This window comes from Octopus sinensis, linkage group LG26 (genome assembly GCF_006345805.1).
Source record: "Octopus sinensis linkage group LG26, ASM634580v1, whole genome shotgun sequence".
Classification (NCBI taxonomy): domain Eukaryota; kingdom Metazoa; phylum Mollusca; class Cephalopoda; order Octopoda; family Octopodidae; genus Octopus; species Octopus sinensis.
Genome location: NC_043022.1, coordinates 11365216 through 11383560, shown reverse-complemented (window position 1 = coordinate 11383560; position 18345 = coordinate 11365216). Strand labels below are relative to the sequence as shown.

Here is an 18345-nt window from a genome sequence, read left to right as displayed (position 1 = left end):
CCTATATTAAAATAAATTTGTTTGAAATTTTAAGGTGTTTCCATTATTTTGTCCAACCCCTGTACAGATATATATATATATATATATATGAGCATGTGTGTGTATATTTTATACACATATTTACAGTCACAAAACCACACATACACATGCACAAAAATGTGTGTGTATGTTTTTACTACTGACTCATTACATGACAGTGTAAGTGGCTGAGTATTCTATATGCACATGTACCCTTAATGCAATCCAGATGCAGAATCAGAGTGACACAGCATATGACAAACCTGCTACTTTGAATTACTTATACAATCCATGTAAGGGGATTCCTCACTGTTTACTAAAGATACACACTTGCAAAATTAGTTTCCCTCTTTCACTCTATACATGTTAGTCTTCCTGTAAGATAAATAAGTTTTAACTCCCAAGACTTTTACACCAACGCTATATATGATTTTGTACAAAATTAACTCATCAGCTGTAAAGAATATTGCATATTTATACTCACATTCTTTTCATGAAATCAATAAAAGAAGTTGATAAAAATATGATATTCATAGATTATATACAAATTGAACAAAGAGAACATGCGATGTTGTGTACAATAAAGCTGACAAGACTCGATTAGGTTCAAATCATGATATTTCACCTGTCAGGTTGACATATTTGCTTTAATGGTTTTAACCTCAAAATTATTTCACAGTACAAACTACAAGACCTTATACAGAATTACTAAGGACAAAACTCAACTAAGACAGCAACATAAAACCATGCACAGTCTATTGCACACATAATAAACACATAAGGCCACTAACATTTTTAAATATACATTTCAGAACAAATTTTCTTAGACTTAACATCTGAGATCAGTTATTGTTAACACAATTTTAATTTTGCTAACTAATTAATCTTATCTTTGCAGATGAAATATTTTTCAACTCTTCAGCATTCAGATTACTCTGACAAATATAATGCTTATCTAACCACATCATTTTGAATAAATCATCCATTATCTAGTGGTTTTGAGATATCAACAATGTGGTTGTTCATTTTTAGAATGATACTATAGAAAAGGTGTCAAAGGCGGGATTTGGCCAGTTTAGTCATAAAACAAGTGAAATATTTCAGTAGGATGTGGACGATTTAAGTGCTAAAAGGTTAATATTTACATCTAAACAACATTTCGATCAGTTTTATTGTTTTGCTCTTTGATATATATATATATTGCCTTATTAGCACTTATGCTGGTGGCACGTGAAAAATGTCATTCGAGAGAGGTTGTTGCCAGTGCTGCTGGACTGGCTCCTGTGCAGGTGGCACACAAAAAGCACCATTTGAGCGTAGCTGTTGCCAGTACCACCAAACTGACCCTCGTGTCGGTGGCACGTAAAAGCACTACACTCTCAGAGTGGTTGGCGTTAGGAAGGGCATCCAGCTGTAGAAACTCTGCCAGATCAGATTGGAGCCTGGTTCGCCAGACTTCAGTCAAATCGTCCAACCCATGCTAGCATGGAAAGCGGACATTAAACAATGATGATGATGATGATGATATATATATATATATATATATATATATATATATATATATATATATATATACATACATATATATACATATATATATATATATATATATATTTATATATGCATACATATATATACATATATATATATAGTACCAGTCTGGATTCTTCAATAACTTATATTTTTAAGTTAATATAGTAATACACTCAGCCACTATGACACAATTATTTAACACTAAATTTTTAGGTGAACTTAATTTATTTCTGAATAAAGGCAGCCATATTGAGCTCATTCAGTGGGGTGATGCTTACTGATTGATTTTTCAGCAAGCTCTTTATATAAACTATATCCTTGATTTCTCTAACTTATGATCATGGTTTTCACTTCATTTAATTCTGAGCAAATACATAATTTCCTTTTTCACGTCACATATATTCAATCAATTCTAATACAGATGTTTTTTTTTCCCTCTCACTAATGTTCCTCCATTCTGACTTTATGGAGTTTCTCAGTTTCTTTATTTTAAGACCTTCTTCATATGCAACATCTATATCAACCCATGCATTTGCAGGTATTATATGCAACAGTAAATACCTGTGGTTAAGTGGATAAGTGGGTATGTGTGTACATGTGGCTTTGTTAGAAGAGAAAAGGCAGTGTCCATGACCTCTTTCAGGGTCTTCGAGATTATTGAGAGGACTTAACCCCCAAATTTGCAACAAAATATACTCAACTAAAAGCCCTCACTAGCCAGGTAGTAGTGTTAAACCAGGCACTGAATTAGCCTACTACCAAAAATAGGAATGATCCCTCTGATGAACTTCCACAAAAATTCTGTTGACCGAATATCATTCACAAAACTTTGGTTAATATGTGAAGCTATGGCAGAAGACACTTGCCCATGGTGCCTTCACTGCACAACCGACTGCATTTATGTGTAGCTTGTGCAAAGTGTACTAACTGTAAGGCTTTATTATTTATAATTTTTGTATCATTATCATCATTATCATTATTATTATCAAGCAAAACTAGAAGTATTTTAAGCATAAAAATTTGCCATAAAAACCAAATATATTTTTACATACAGAACACACACACACACACAAAATGCAAATATATACTTATAAGTAAAAACTATCAAACATTTAAAAAAATACACACATATAACATTCTTTCTTTCTCTCTCACACACACATACACTCACTTGATAGTATCTTATAATAGTATCAAGATTTTGCATAAAAAATTAGAAAAAGCAGAGTAAAAAAAAAAATGACACTTTTGATGTACATCATAGCTGGCATTGAACTTGGTAATAGCAATCTAAGCAATCTAAATGCTTTCATATTTTACAAACTACAACAGTAACAACTACTGTTGTTACTACTACTACTACCACTGCTGGTGCTGCTACTGCAACTACTGCTACTACTAGCTTTTCGTAGGACATGCAATAATTGTCATTTGACTTCACCCATGACCACTCTACATAGGAGATGGAGTGCAGTTGATTGATTATTGCTAAAGATCATGATTAAACTTAAACTTGAAAACAAATCGAAACAGTGATTTTGGACGTATTTTTCTGTTTCAGTCAATTTTCTATTCTCATAATGACAACAAAAGACCTTGCATTCAAAACATGTTACAAAAACAGGAACCACAATATACGAAACAAACAGTTTAGAAAAATCCAAATTTGTAATCTGTTGTCTGTGAGAAATAAAGAAATAATTGGTTTAAATTTTAGCACCACTTCTACTACAGAATTACAATTTCTCTTTGGATAGGTGCAAAGTTAATCTTGTGTTGGGCAATATATCATTGTCAGTTGTATCAACTCCAAGTGTGGATGCAGGTATGGTTTAGGGATTCAGGAGTTTTGCTTGCCAACATATGGTTCTGGGATCTATTGCACAGTGTGACACCTTGGGCAAGTGTCATCTACCATAGATTCAAGTTGGCTAATGCCTGTGGAAACTGGTGAAGAGAAATTGTACAGAAGCCCATCATATGTGTAATTGTGTCTGCTGGTGAAAGTTATATACATCAGCAGGAAAAAGTTTGATAAAGTAATGTTTCAACAAAAACACTTCAAGTATTTATTCCACCTGAATTGTACACACACACTCGCACTTCTTGCTACCCTCAGTATCAGAAATGCTGAGAACCAGTGATTGCCCTCTTAAACCTATAATACAACAATGCTATTCTTCACAAAATAAAGTGGATTTATCAGAAAAACCCCCCCAAAAAACTGACCTCCACATAAAAGTGGAAAACTTAAACTGTCCTGTCAAGAATTGAACCTGAGATAACAAGGTATCAAATGACCTTTACTTTAATACCAAATGCATACATCCTGAGTGAATGGATAATTAGAAAACAGCTGAAACCAATTTAATATACACTTAACATTCCATATTATACAAGTGCCTAGTATTATATATTGAATGGCAATGAATTAACATTAAAAGTGTTCTAACTTATTGCCATTTCAGTTATGAATTTTATATCTTGTACATAACTTTTTCTCTTCTATCAACCAAATTTTAATCCATGAACCACAGGGCAGAAAATGACAATAACAGGAAAAATGAATTCTAGAATTCTATTAAATATTATATAAAATGTCGAGTTCAGAGCACAACCATCTGCATCAACACACCACCTTCCTCTATTTGGATAAATTATTTATATTTCTGGAAGTCATTTTTGGAAAAGAAATTGTATACATATGTAAAGAAAAGCAAAGAAGCATGCAGCAACACGATGCAAGTGAAAGTGATGACTATAAAATTTGGATTGAAAAATAAAGACATGGTTTCAGGCAGGATATCACTAAACATTTTAGCGCGGAGTCTACAGATCTGTTCACGAATTACTTACGACAGTCAACTTCATCAGATCCATCAGGACAGTCTTTCCTGCGATCACAGTGCCTGTTTATCGGAAGACAGTGGCCAGTACCGCACAGAAAATCATCGCCAGGACATTTGCGTGCTACAGCTGTAATCAAGAAATTATCAGGTTATCATGCATAATTGGGGGTGGGGGCGGCGGACGTTGAAACAATCATTTAAAAGAAATTAGAGAAGAGTGCATCTGTGAATTAAGTGATGTTGGTTGCTGAAGAAGGATTATTTCAGAGATTGGTTGCACGTGAGATGGGGAGAGGCTGAAACAGATGGCAAGGAAGTAAGAGAGAAGGAGAAAAAAAAAATCTCCAATTTAAGATAAATGAAAAGAAATATCTTCCAAAGTAACTGTGATGCAAATTTAGTAGATGCAAATTAAGAGATAGAAGATTAAGAAAAATAGAGGAAAATGTGAAAGGTTAGAGAAAATGAATGACAGGAAAAAAATGGATAAAAAGACAAAAATGTGAAAGTTAGAAATTGCTGAAGATTCAATGATTAGAGATTCGATGATTTTTTTTTAATAAGGAGGTGGGTAGATACTCTTTTTACTCTTTTACTTGTTTCAGTCATTTGACTGCGGCCATGCTGGAGCACCACCTTTAATCGAGCAACTCGACCCCGGGACTTATTCTTTGTAAGCCCAGTACTTATTCTATTGGTCTCTTTTGCCGAACCACTAAGTGATGGGGACATAAACACACCAGCATCGGTTGTCAAGCAATGCTAGGGGGACAAACACAGACACACACACACACACACACATATATATATATATATATATATATATATATATATATATATATATATATATACATACATATATACAACAGACTACCAAATCCACTCACAAGGCTTTGGTCAGCCCAAGGCTATAGTAGAAGACACTTGCCCAAGGTGCCACGCAGTGGGACTGAACCCGGAACCATTGGTAAACAAGCTACTTACCACACAGCAACTCCTACGCCTATTTACGAACTCTATTTTTTAAACTCCATCTATATCTCAGCCTTGAAACACTTAAAACTGTCAGCTGATGACCGAGTAATCTCCCCCTGAATAGAACCTACTAATGCAGTGCAGGTTATAACCTAAGTAATCAGGTACACATTGCCAACAACAGAAGCTAAGTAGAGGCTTTCAGTCTTAAACACCATGAAACACCTGCAGTGGGTTTGAACTGTCAACTTATCAGCAGATAATTCAATGCAAAATCCACTCAACCATGACATTTCAACAATACTCACTATGACTAATTGTATGCTGCTTTTAACTGTTAGGCTTTCATATTGTAGTATTGTTTAGCCTCAGATCATCCTTGGTTGAGTTGGTCTCTGATGAAAGGCATTCCAGCCATGATCATCCGATCTTTTGTGTTTCAGACTGAGTGTATATCCAATGTGTTCTTCCTTTTTTTTTATTTCTTTTTTAAATGTTAAGGTATAATATAAAAGAGATTTGATTATTATTTCAATCAGGTTAGGTGACTACTCATTCAGAAACTATTCCATGTGGAACTGGTGATCAGTAACAGCTTAGATCGGTGGTTTTCAACCAGGATTCCGCGGAACCTTGGGGTTCCGCCAGTACAGTCCAGGAGTTCCGCAAGAAGTTACAAAAATGCTAAAATCGACAGTAATTTTTAATTCTCCTGTGCAGATATGTGTGCATAGGACAATTAAATTATTGCACAGGGGTTCCTCGAGCCAGTGAAATGTTTTCTTGGGGTTCCGCTCCAGCAAAAAGTTTGAAAAACACTGGCTTAGATAAACTGTAAACTTAGAAACTTGGCTTCAAACGTTTATTAATAATTTGTATTATACTGAAGACAAATATATTTTAGAAAAATAAGGCTTATAGCATTGTTTTTCTTTTCTCTATGGCATTACTGGATATATGTGTGTGTTAGGAAGGCATTCCTAGCACAGTGTGAGTGTGTGCCCCAGTGGAAATAACTAACAGCAAAGAGTGTTGAAGTAACAGAAGGAGTGAGATGTGATTATGAAGCAGAAAATATCGAGAAGTGATTAAGTACCAGGACATTGTGAAACATAAATTAGTAACAGGACATGGTGAAATGTGATTAAAATAACAGAAACATTGTGAGATGTAATTCAGTAATGGAACATTGTGAGATGTAATTAAGGAACAGAAACATTGTGAGATGTAATTAAGTAATGAAGCATTGTGAGATGTAATTAAGTAACAGAAACATTGTGAGATGTAATTAAATAACAGAAACATTGTGAGGTGTAAATACATAACAGAACATTGAGATGTGATTAAAAACAGAACAATGTGAGATGTAATTAAGTAACAGAACATTGAGAAGTGTAAATAAATAACAAAACATTGTGAATTGAAATTATGTACCAAAACAGTGAAATATAATTAAATAATGAAACTTGTGAAATGTGATCAAGAAAGATAAAAAAAAATGTGTGCAAACATAATCATGACAAGCAGTGTAAGGTTTGTGGTGTAATTGTTTAAGCCTTAAACATTCTTTCTTTTTGGTGCAAAGCCATCAATTTCGAAGGGAGGGGGCAAGTCGATTACATCAACATTACATTGACCCCTGCACTCAACAGGTACTTTATTTTGCAGACCTCCAAAAGGATGAAAGGCAAAATTGACCTTGGTGGCATTTGAACTCAGAACATCAAGAACTGGAAGAAATGCCACCAAGCATTTTCTTTGGCACAGTAATGATTCTGTAAGCTTGCCATCTTATATAAGCCTTAATGATATTGCCTTATATTATGGCAGCGAGCTGGTAGAATCGTTAGCACGCCGGGTGAAATGTTTAGCGATATTTCATTTGCTGTTATGTTCTGAGTTCAAATTCCACCAAGGTCAACTTTGTCTTTCATCCTTTCGGGGTCGATTAAGTAAGTACCAGTTACACCCCGGGGTCGATGTAATCGACTTGATCCGTTTGTCTGTCTTTGTTTGTCCTCTCTGTGTTTGGCCCCTTGTGGGTGGTAAAGAAATAGATATTGTCTTATATCTACTCATTTAATGACTCTGTTTTATCACTAATTTGGCAAGTATAAAGAAAGCTGAGCAGGCCTAATAATACTGAAATGTATCCAGAGTTGTTGGCCATAGTAGTCAAAATCAAATTAAATTAATATTATTCCTTGAAAGTAATGTTGTTTTCTTCTCACCACCTAGGTATTAGAAAAACATTTAAATATCTTCCCTGTGATATTACACATGACAGCAACTAACTTCACTGTTATTTGTTATTTTACACATCAACGGTGTCCCTAGATAATTTTCTTCAGTCATTTCACTATAGCCTGTTAAGTATGCTTCAAGGTTTTAAGTCACAAAACATTGTCAAGTCATATATATATATATATATGGTATTTTCTATGGTAAACAATTTATATGGCTAATTTGAAATTTAAGGTAAATGTTTTAATAAATATACAATCTAGCTTTGCTTTCAAAAGTAAACAAACCAGTTAGTCTTCAATTATGTATTCATGTGATATATAACGAACTAAACAAATTTATATTCATTAACATAATATACTTCATATCTTAAGATAATTTGTTGTTGTTTAGCTTCTGGGTCATTTCTTATCATGGAACAGGCTTATGATTAAAGTGTAGCAGAGCTACATATTGCATAGTAATATTTGAGTCGACCAGCACAGCAGATGAATATATCGATGAGGCGTTTAGCCTCACTTTGATACAGTAGCCTTATTCTGAGCTACACTGTAGAAGTACACAGTTCCTGCCAGATTTCAGTCAAAGACACATGTCTTCTCTGTAGCTCTACACGCAAGTCTCTCACGTGCGACTCACATGTCTATTCACCTCGGTATTCCAGCTGTCATCATCCCCTCTCTATTTAAAGTGTAACGTATGTAGGACTAAATATTCTAGAGTCACATATCTCATTCAGTTGAGATCTGTGCAACTTTTTGTATCTCCATGACTACATCATCCAATGTGTCACTCCTTCTTTTAAGATGGTATATGCTATTTAAAGGCAATTTCATTGCTATTTGTAGAATGTTGAGCAACCACATAGAAGTTCCTCTTTTACTGGATTATTATATAATTTGCAAAATATATAAAAATCTTCAGAGAAGTTATCTGTTTAGTGGGGTTGGTCATTTTATCAGCATGAATGATTTTAACTTAAAAACTAGACGGTGTCACACAACTACATAAATATGGTACCATGTTTCCAGTTGTCTCAAGAATCCCTTAAAGGCAAGTAAATAAATACATATACCAACTCAAATTTATAATAGGTCCTGAGTTTATACCACAGGATGGTCCGGAAGGGAATGAAGTTCAATTAACTACTTTTGCTCATCATTAAAGATTGCTCACCTCTACCTTCCAAACTACTGAAACAAATTAGCATAAAGCAGCTTATTAAAATGTAATGAGGATTCTGAGTGGCACAACTTCATATATGTAATGGTGCCAGGTCGACGACTTACATATGAATAACTAGAGAACCTATACAGCAGCATGGGAGTTGAAAATATTTATGGAGTCATGGATTTGACTCTGCTTACATATTCATATACAATGTATACTTGATTGGCACTGTTTAATTAAAAAACAGTGTTCGACTCTCTTTCAGGCATTTATTGAAAGAAAGACAAGTCCACTAGAAGATATGATGCCAATCCCCTACTAGATAGAATGCAGGTGTGATTTTCAAATAGTACCTATTCCTAACAGCTATTGTACTGAGACGTAGTATTAAATGTAATGTTCAAATATACTTCAGAATACTAGTAGTAGATTTTGACAGGCATTCTTGTACCACAATCCAATTAACAATTTTACTTCTACTACACCTTATATACAATATATATATAAAAGTTTGTTTTTAATCACTCCTGCTTTATGGAGTGTGCAACACTGAATAACTTCTATCCATTCAAAACACTATAACATAAATCTGTTATTCAAAGGACTATTTCTGCATCATAAATTTATTATTCATGAGATTATCTGTAACATAAATCTATCATTCAAAGGACTATCTCTCTATCATAAACCTATTATTCAAATGACACTTTATCACAGACCTAATCTCTGTATCATCAGATACCTAATCTCTGGGCAAGAAGGAATTCCAATGTGGATGTTCAACTAATTAGAAATGGCAGTGAAATGTACATTAACTCATATCCAGAATCTTAAAAGGATGCACACTACATAATAAGGGGCCTATATACACTATGTCTAAATATAAAAATATATAAAAAATAGGATGATTATAGCCAGAAATCTTTGAACTGCTCAATTAGGGTTGACTAGGAGCTAAATAACACCAAAACGCTAACTTCTATGTAGTTTGTTGAACTGCTTGTGTTTTCAGTTTTATATCTAAGGACACCATGCTCTCCAACCACAAGAAAGACAGGATGTCTCAGTTAGAAACACTAAATTAAATGCTGAAGTTCATCACTTATGTCTGTTCTAGCTTTGGTCAAATGTAAACAGAGCTGGCTGGAAATTTTAAAACATTTTTACATATCTTGTAAAGTAACAATTCATTGTTGCTTATTCAGCATGTCTGTTTTGAAGCCGATAGGGTGTAATTTGAATGAGATCTGATTGCTATTTCTAGCATAAAAAACAGCTACATAAAAACAACTAAGTAGAGGTTCCCTCATGGGCAGCATGGGAGTCCCATGAATGGGGAAGAAATGTCAAGTGTCACCAAAAATGATATAAGAGCAAGAAAATGTATTCATATATCAGTGATCAATTTTCATGTTAAAAGGTGGAAAGAAATAAAACAAACAGAGTGTTTCAGGATAAAAAGTGGAGCAGAATCATTCAAAAAACTAAATGATTTGCTCATAGTACCAAGAGAAAATAAAACCATAATATATAGAGATAACTTACTGCAGTTGTATTCATCAGATCCATCAGAACATTCACGTCTTCCATTGCAAGCATAAGATTCTAGAATGCACTGTCCATTTCTGCATGTAAACTCTCCCTCACTACATCCTGGAAGAATAAAGATTTATAGAAATAATGGTGATTTGGGGAATAGTTTGAAAGAACAAATCATTTTATTATCGTATATTTAAAAATTCTACTTATGTGTTTCAATTAATTTTGAAAATAAAAGTTTCAAGGGATTTAGTAAAATAACTTCTTCCATTAAAGCTAATGTTTGGAGCAGAACTAAATTTTTTTTCTTAAAACTGTGATGGAAGGTTTGAATCTAAATATGAACACTTGAAAACAGGTTTTGTATCATAGATATAAGGGCAGTCTCAAGTAGGTTAACACTGAAAGGGTAAAATAAAAAAAAATACAATGCTACTAAAATTAAGATAGGATAGAGGGAGATTGTGTTAACCTACCTTTGACCATGTTTTTATTGAAATTTAAAATGTGTTTTAATCAGCTTGTCAAAATAATTGAGAATTTGAAGGGATAAAATAAAATGATTAACTTTTATTGTTAAATTATTTGGAACATAACTTTACAAAAGGTTCCTTAAGCCTGTGTGGTTAAAGAGTACAGGCTTGGCTGTGCAATAAAGAAGTTCAATTTGCAACCAGAGTTCCATGTTCAAGGCTACCACACAGCAACGTAGTTGTCTTCTAGCATAGGCTCAAGCTGATCGATATCATGAGAATGGGTAAACAGAAACTATGTAGATATCCATCACATTTGTGAATGCAGATGTATCTCCTGCCAATATATATATTAGTTAGTAAAAAAAGAAACTTATGAAGTGAGTCTTTTAAGCAAAAATTCTTTATGCTATTTGTTCAGCCAGAGTTAGACAGACATGAGTATGCTTGTCTTTCTTTGCATTATAACTGCAATGAGTCAATGGGGACACACTGAAAACAATCCTGTGCCAATAAGGCTATTCTTCCCAAAATCCATAATATAAAATAAAAGTAATTAAATTTAAAAAAAATAATTCTATGATTTGGGGTAAATTGATTACAATATGAACATTTCTAAAAGAGATAGTCTGTATTATAGAACCAAATGCAATCTTAAGTAGACTGGTATCAAACTGAGTTAAGAAAACAACACACAATTAAACAATATACATATGTATACTTACTGCAGTTCACTTCATCAGAACCATCACGGCAGTCTTGTCTTCCATTGCAAACTGCTGATTTTTGAACGCAGTCACCATTTCTGCATGTAAACTGTTGTTCAGTACATCCTGGAAAAATAGGAATTTGACAAATGCAAAAATAAGTTTTCTAATTCCACTGTAAATGGAATGGAATGGAAAATTCTGTTAGGGTAGTCTTTAATTATAATTCCATTCGCATTTAAGGTGCATTGTTGGAAAATTCAATAGATCCTAGTTCTATATTTCTGACAGTTGCTCAAAGCTACAAATTTTAGGAGAAGGTGTAGTCAATTAAATTTTATCCAGTATTTTACCTACTTCATTACTCCACCAAACTCAGAAAAATGATAGTGAGATTTAAACTCAGAATGTAAAGAGTGGTAACTTAATAATTTTGTCCAGCACTCTATCACTTTTGCCAACCTAAAGTATATTTAAAACAGAAGTTCCAACAAAGCTGAATCTATAAATGGAGTACAATAAATCGTGTAAAGTTGCTTGTAGTCAGTGGCAGACTGGCCGGGCTGCCAGCCTGCCTGATGGCAAGTGGAACTCTGCGCCATTAGAATCCATATATGGGGGCCCATGTTAGTATCTAAGGGACATATCCCCTAAGGTTTGAGAATTTTTTATTCACTTCTGGAAGAATGCATTAATTATTTCAGCCTCGCTGTGCCTGTAGACAGGTGAAAAGAATACTTTTAACAACAACAACAAAAAAAAAAAAGAGGGATACCATTGTGGTTGTGGGTGGATTCCCTTAGTCTCCTGGCAACCAATATTTTTAGACCCAGTCCACCACTGCTTGTAGTACAGTATATAAACCATCTTACATTAACAATAAATATTGCTACAAATAACATTTAACTTCATGTCAGCCCTAGCAGGACAGACCTATAATGAAAGGTATATTCCAGCCATGACCACTCCATCCTTCTTTCAAGTACTGAATCTTTAGAACTACATTATCTCTCACTTTCTGAAGCAGTGAGGGTATAATTTAAAGATTTTCACTGCTATTTCCAGTAGGTCAGAGGACCACACTGAAGCTCCCTCATTGGACTGACAAATAACAGTAAATCTTGCTGCCCAATAAGTTGATACCTATTTACTATAGCTATTCAAACTCTATATTCTATGTATATAAAACCATTTTAACAAATAACTTATGTTATAAAAAGCTCACTTTTCTACAGATTACAGATACCAAGCAATAGATTTACCATTTCTCGCTAATCACAGTTGCAAATCAGAACTGTGTAACAATAAATATAACTAACTATTTTAACTATTAATCCTGTTCATTTTTCATTTTTTTCATTTTATCTAATTTTAGCTCACGTGTTGTGGCCATGCTGGGGCACCACCATTCTGTTATCAGAGTTTTATTTTTATTTTAGATAATTCGTATTGTAATCAGTCAACAAATGGTGACAGGTTTCTAATTGACCAATCACTGGTTCACTGCATATGTAACAATGAGTATGACAAGGAAGTATTTGTAACTTAGAGCAGAACAAATATCTCAAGGACCTCTGTTAGTTAAGTATTAGGTTTTTGGTTTTCCCACTGAAGCACATCAATGGAAGACACACACATACACAGTGGCTTGTCTGTTCTTGTCCAAAGTCCAACCCATGCCAGCATGGAAAAAGGACATTAAATGATCACACACACACACATACCATATTAGTCCAGTTCATTCAGCTATAAAATGAGTCGTGACGTCACTGGTGCCAAGTTGTATAGGTCTTTGCCTTTCTTTTGGATAACATCAGAGGTATAGAGAGGGAAGACTGGTATGCATGGGCAACTGCTGGACTTTCATAAACAAATTTGCCCAGACAAGTACCTTGGAGGGGAACTTTCTAGGTGCAATCCCATGGTCATTCATGACTGAGGGGGGTCTTTACTCTGAGTGTGTATATACATTATATATATATATATACATATCTGTCGGGCATGTGGAAGAGAGTGTAATTCGGCAGGAGGACTTAAATGACATGCAAAGGTACATGAAGCCCATTTACAACTACAGCCGGCTATTACCGGTAAAGGTATTAGTTGCCAATTCTGTACAAGACATTGTAGATCTTTAGCTGGGCTAAAAAGTCACATTCGATCATAGCACCAATAACAGTTAAGCTTTGTGCAATGGCCATACTCGATAACGAGGGAGCAGCCATCATGTATATATATATACTAGCAGTATCGCCCGGCGTTGCTCGGGTTTGTAAGGGAAATAATTATATAAGCATTTTTAGAGATGTAAAGTATAATAGCCATCTCAATATGGCTAACCACAAAGGGGGAGGGGTGTTACTGTAGCTTTTTACGTTCTGAGATTTAATAATAAATTTTAGAGAGTTACTTCCCTTATATATGTCAAAAATGGATTAAAAATGGGAAAAATTGATGGTAAATTTTTTTTTAAATCGTAGACTCATCGTAGACGCGCGCTAATACCCAGACGGTCTCGATATGAATCATGACTATAAGATACCCGGTTTTGGTTAAACTGCACCGCAAAATGTGAGAGTAGTTAGGAATCTAAATCGTAGGAGACAGACACACAACCTAACTTTTATATATAAAGATTTCCTCTATTTACATAATATTGAGGTCTCTTTCTTTCTTTTGTTATCTTACTGTTTTTACCAATATACATATATATATATAAATATATATATAGTTACAGAGATGTACTTGCATAGCAAGTGACTTGATCTGAGATCGTGTGCTGGAACGAAAACAGTTGCAGCGTTGAAGGTGTTTATAAGCCATTTAAGAAACACACAAAAACCGTTAGATTCACTTCAACATTTAAATTTAATTTGTCAAAATATTTTCGTCGCTTTGAGACCGCGACCTGTTAGCACGATATTTTTGTCAGTGAACAGGTCGCGGTCTCAAAGCGAGGAAAATATTTTGGCAAATTAAATTTAAATGTTGAAGTGAATCTAAGGGTTTTTGTGTGTTTCTTAAATGGCTTACAAACACCTTCCACGCTGCAATATATATATACACACATATATATATATGTATGTATGTATGTATGTATGTGTGTATATGTGTATGCATGTATGTGTGTGTGTGTGCGTGTCTGTGCTTGTGATTGTCCTCCACCACTGCTTGACAACGAATGTTGGTTTGTTTACATCCCTGTCACCTAGTGGTTTGACAAAGGAAACAGATAGAATAAGTACAATGCTTACAAAAATAAAACTGGAGTTGATTCATTAAACTACAATTCTTCAAGGCATTGCCCCAGCACGGCCACAGACCAATGGCTGGAAAAGGCAGAAGAATAAAAGAATACATTCTCTGCTTTGGTCTTATGTTCAAGGCATGAGAAAGCTTGAGTTTACATGAGAAGGCCTAACAGACCTGGTAGAAACAGCAGCCAAATCTCCCTCAAATCACACCTTACTGTCTTATGTATATATATATGAGCCAATGAGGGGGACCTCTACATGGTAGCTAGACCTGGTAGAAATAGCAGCCAAATTTCCCCCAAATCACACCTTACTGTCTTATCTATGTATATATGTATGAGCCTATGAGGGAGACCCCTACATGGCAGCTAGACATGGTAGAAATAGCAGCCAAATCTCCCTCAAATCACACCTTACTGTCTTATGTATGTATATATATATATATATATACAAGCCACTACGGTTATTTAATGTAAAGTCTTCCTCAAATCACTCTCGCTATTTACTCTCTTCCAAGAACATTTTTACTCACTCTTATCTCTTAGCTTGCCATACATTTTACTCATGTATCTATCAGCGTGATAGACAGAAACAAATATTACATCGCCATCGCCATCGCATTCTATTGTCTATCTGTCAACACACACACAGTGAATTACTTTCATTTTATTCGTTGCACACTGTGTGTGTGCGTGTGCGTGTGGTGTAAACCACATTAAGAAAAGCATTTGACATACACACCAGAATGTGAGTTTTCTGTAAATTTTGCTTAATTGGAGTTTAAATTTTTAAAACTGGACCTGGCATGACTCGATGCATTCTACTCTTAAAAATGCTAGGTAAATTGTAATTGAAGAAATCCTATATTGTAGATTTCTATAACTGACAAAGGGAGGCAGATAAAATCTGCCTTTTATAATAAGAGATATATATATATAAATTAGAAAAAAAAACCCCACTTTTTATCGATTCAATAATGAAAAATTAAATTATATTTAGAAAAATTACATATTATAGAAAAATTTAATATAAGATAAAACATATAACAATGATTAATTAATATGCAAAATAGTAAATAAAATGTATATATTTGGCAGAATAACGGCACCTGTTTTGTGGCTATATTTAAGAAATGATAATAGTAATACACACACACACTCATGCCACACATGCAGTATATAAGCTTCTGTGCTGTTTCAAATTTCACTCCCACAGTATTGGTGAAGTAGAAATTGTAGTCAAAGACATTTCTTCAAAGTGCTGCACAGTGGGATCAAATGAAATATAGAATATGGTTGTGAAGCAAATTTCTAAACTATACAACCATACTTGAACACATTGAATTTTAAATTCATAGCATTTTGCAGTATAAAATAATGATTGGGAAAATCCAATACAACACTGGGCCTGTGTACAGCACAACAGAAAAGAAAACAAATTGCATATATTATAACATCAAGTTAGCTCTGATTGAAAGACATTTCAATCATGACCATCCCATCATTGTATTTAAAAAAGACTAAGACTACATTAGCCATTGTGGTCTTTCTTTTCTTATAATGGTAGGATATAATGAGGAGATATGGCTGCTTTTTCTAGCAGGTCAAGCAAACATGCAGAAGTATTTTTCTTGGGCTTATATAGATGGGTATATTTACAGTTTGTGACTGAGTCTGGGATATAATAGGGGTTTTCCTGAAATAATTACCTGAACATTCTGCCTCATCAAACCCATTTCTACAATCAATTTGACCATTGCATACCAAAGACAAGTCTAAGCAGCGGCCATCACACTGGAACTGGTTAGCTGTACATACTATGGCTAAAGAACAAGAAAAATAAAAAAGAGATAAGTATTTGAAATAACAATCACATTGAATTTATTGATTCTTGAAAAGAAGAAAATATAATTATTTTGATGGGAATTGCAATCTGTGCTTAGAAGAGAGAAATTTCATGAAAAATATCATTTACAAAAGAGAAATGTAAAGAAATTATTAACAACAGCATTTTGTATAAATCATTGTCAAATTAAAGCATATGTAAATGTACATATGTGTGTATGCATGTGTGTACATCAGTGTTAGGAAGATAGACACTTGTAAATTCATATGTGTGTGTGTGTGTGCGCCAGCGACACATAAACACCAAAAGTCCGTTTTGTTAAAGTGGTTGGCATTAGGAGGGGCATCCAGCAGTAGAAACCATGCCAAATTAGACAATTAGAGTCTGGTGCAGCTCTCTGGCTTACCAACTCCTACAAAACTGTCCAGTCCATACCATCATGGAAAACAGATGTTAAATGATGAGGATGATGATGCTGATGATAGATACATATATACACACACCCACACATTTGTGTGTGTGTCTGTGTGTGTGTGTCTGTGTGTGTGTGTGTGTGTGTGTGTAAGCATACACACACGTATGACAAAGCTTTAGCTATACAGTTTCTCAGCTATTTTAAGTCAGATATACTTTGTGATAGTCGGCATGGTGACATTTGAACTCATGAAACAAAGCAGAATTGAAATAATGATGTGGGTGATATGTTGATGGTATAATAGGTTCAATGAATAAAAACAGTATTTAATATATTTGGATGAGAATAGTTGAAATAAACAAGGAAATATATGTCATTTATTTTTTGCCTATATTAATGCATGCACATACAGGTTAATGATAATATAACATTAGATTATAAATTTCTATACATATTTATGTGTATATAGTGCGAGGTTGGCAACTGTTGTTTTTTTGTAAAACTCCAACAAGTACTCAAAATACATTCAGAAGAAGTTTCATAAATCTTTCTATGTATATATGCTAATTGTTGTTACATTTGTACTTTGGTTTGATGCCAGTGTTCAGTTGTTGGGTGGTTGTAATTTCCATCTGACTTTCATGGTATTTGAAGAAGCTATAGACTAGATGGTAGAGTGGCAATCTTATCCAGAATAACAACAGTTACTAAATACATATACATACATACATATGTCTATTTGCACACATACACACACACTCACAATCACCTTAATATTATTCTCCTCATCTTTTCACACTGACTTGTATCAGACTGGTCTTCATTGGTGTCCCTATAAATGGTTTGACCTTATACCATCTTAAATCTTTGATCAATTTCTACCATAAATGCTTTCTACTATCAGCACATGGTAGAAATTTTTCACACTGACTACATATTATATCTCATTATATCTACCCATTAGTACATACCCAATTACTTGGGACACAAAACTCTACTTGTGAAGACCTGTTGAGGCAAGTGAAAATCAACATCAAAATCAAAATCAAAATCGATCAACATCAATGGAATTTGTAACTGTGATACCAGTGCCGGTGGCATGTAAGAGAACCATCCGAACGTGGCCGTAGCCAGCGCCGCCCTGACTGGCCTCCATGCCAGTAGCACGTAAAAAGCACCATCCGATCGTGACCGTTGCCAGCCTCGTCTGGCCTCCATGCCGCTTGCACGTAAAAAGCACCATCCAATCGTAGCCGTTAGCCAGCCTCGTCTGGCACATAAAAAGCACCCACTACACTCTCGGAGTGGTTGGCGTTAGGAAGG

At 34.4% G+C, this 18345-nt stretch overlaps 1 protein-coding gene across 3 annotated transcripts in view; it reads right to left on the bottom strand.

Annotated features, from left to right (window-relative positions):
- Window positions 1-18345, bottom strand: part of LOC115224757 (basement membrane-specific heparan sulfate proteoglycan core protein) — a 369665-nt gene that overhangs the window by 202490 nt on the left and 148830 nt on the right. For all 3 annotated transcript variants that reach the window (XM_029795652.2, XM_036513837.1, XM_029795655.2), the window contains exons 14-17: window positions 16471-16584; window positions 11527-11634; window positions 10335-10442; window positions 4408-4527 (exon numbers count right to left, since the gene is read on the bottom strand). In XM_029795652.2, coding sequence (XP_029651512.1) covers window positions 4408-4527; window positions 10335-10442; window positions 11527-11634; window positions 16471-16584 — 450 coding nt within the window. The remainder of the gene's footprint in view (window positions 1-4407; window positions 4528-10334; window positions 10443-11526; window positions 11635-16470; window positions 16585-18345) is intronic.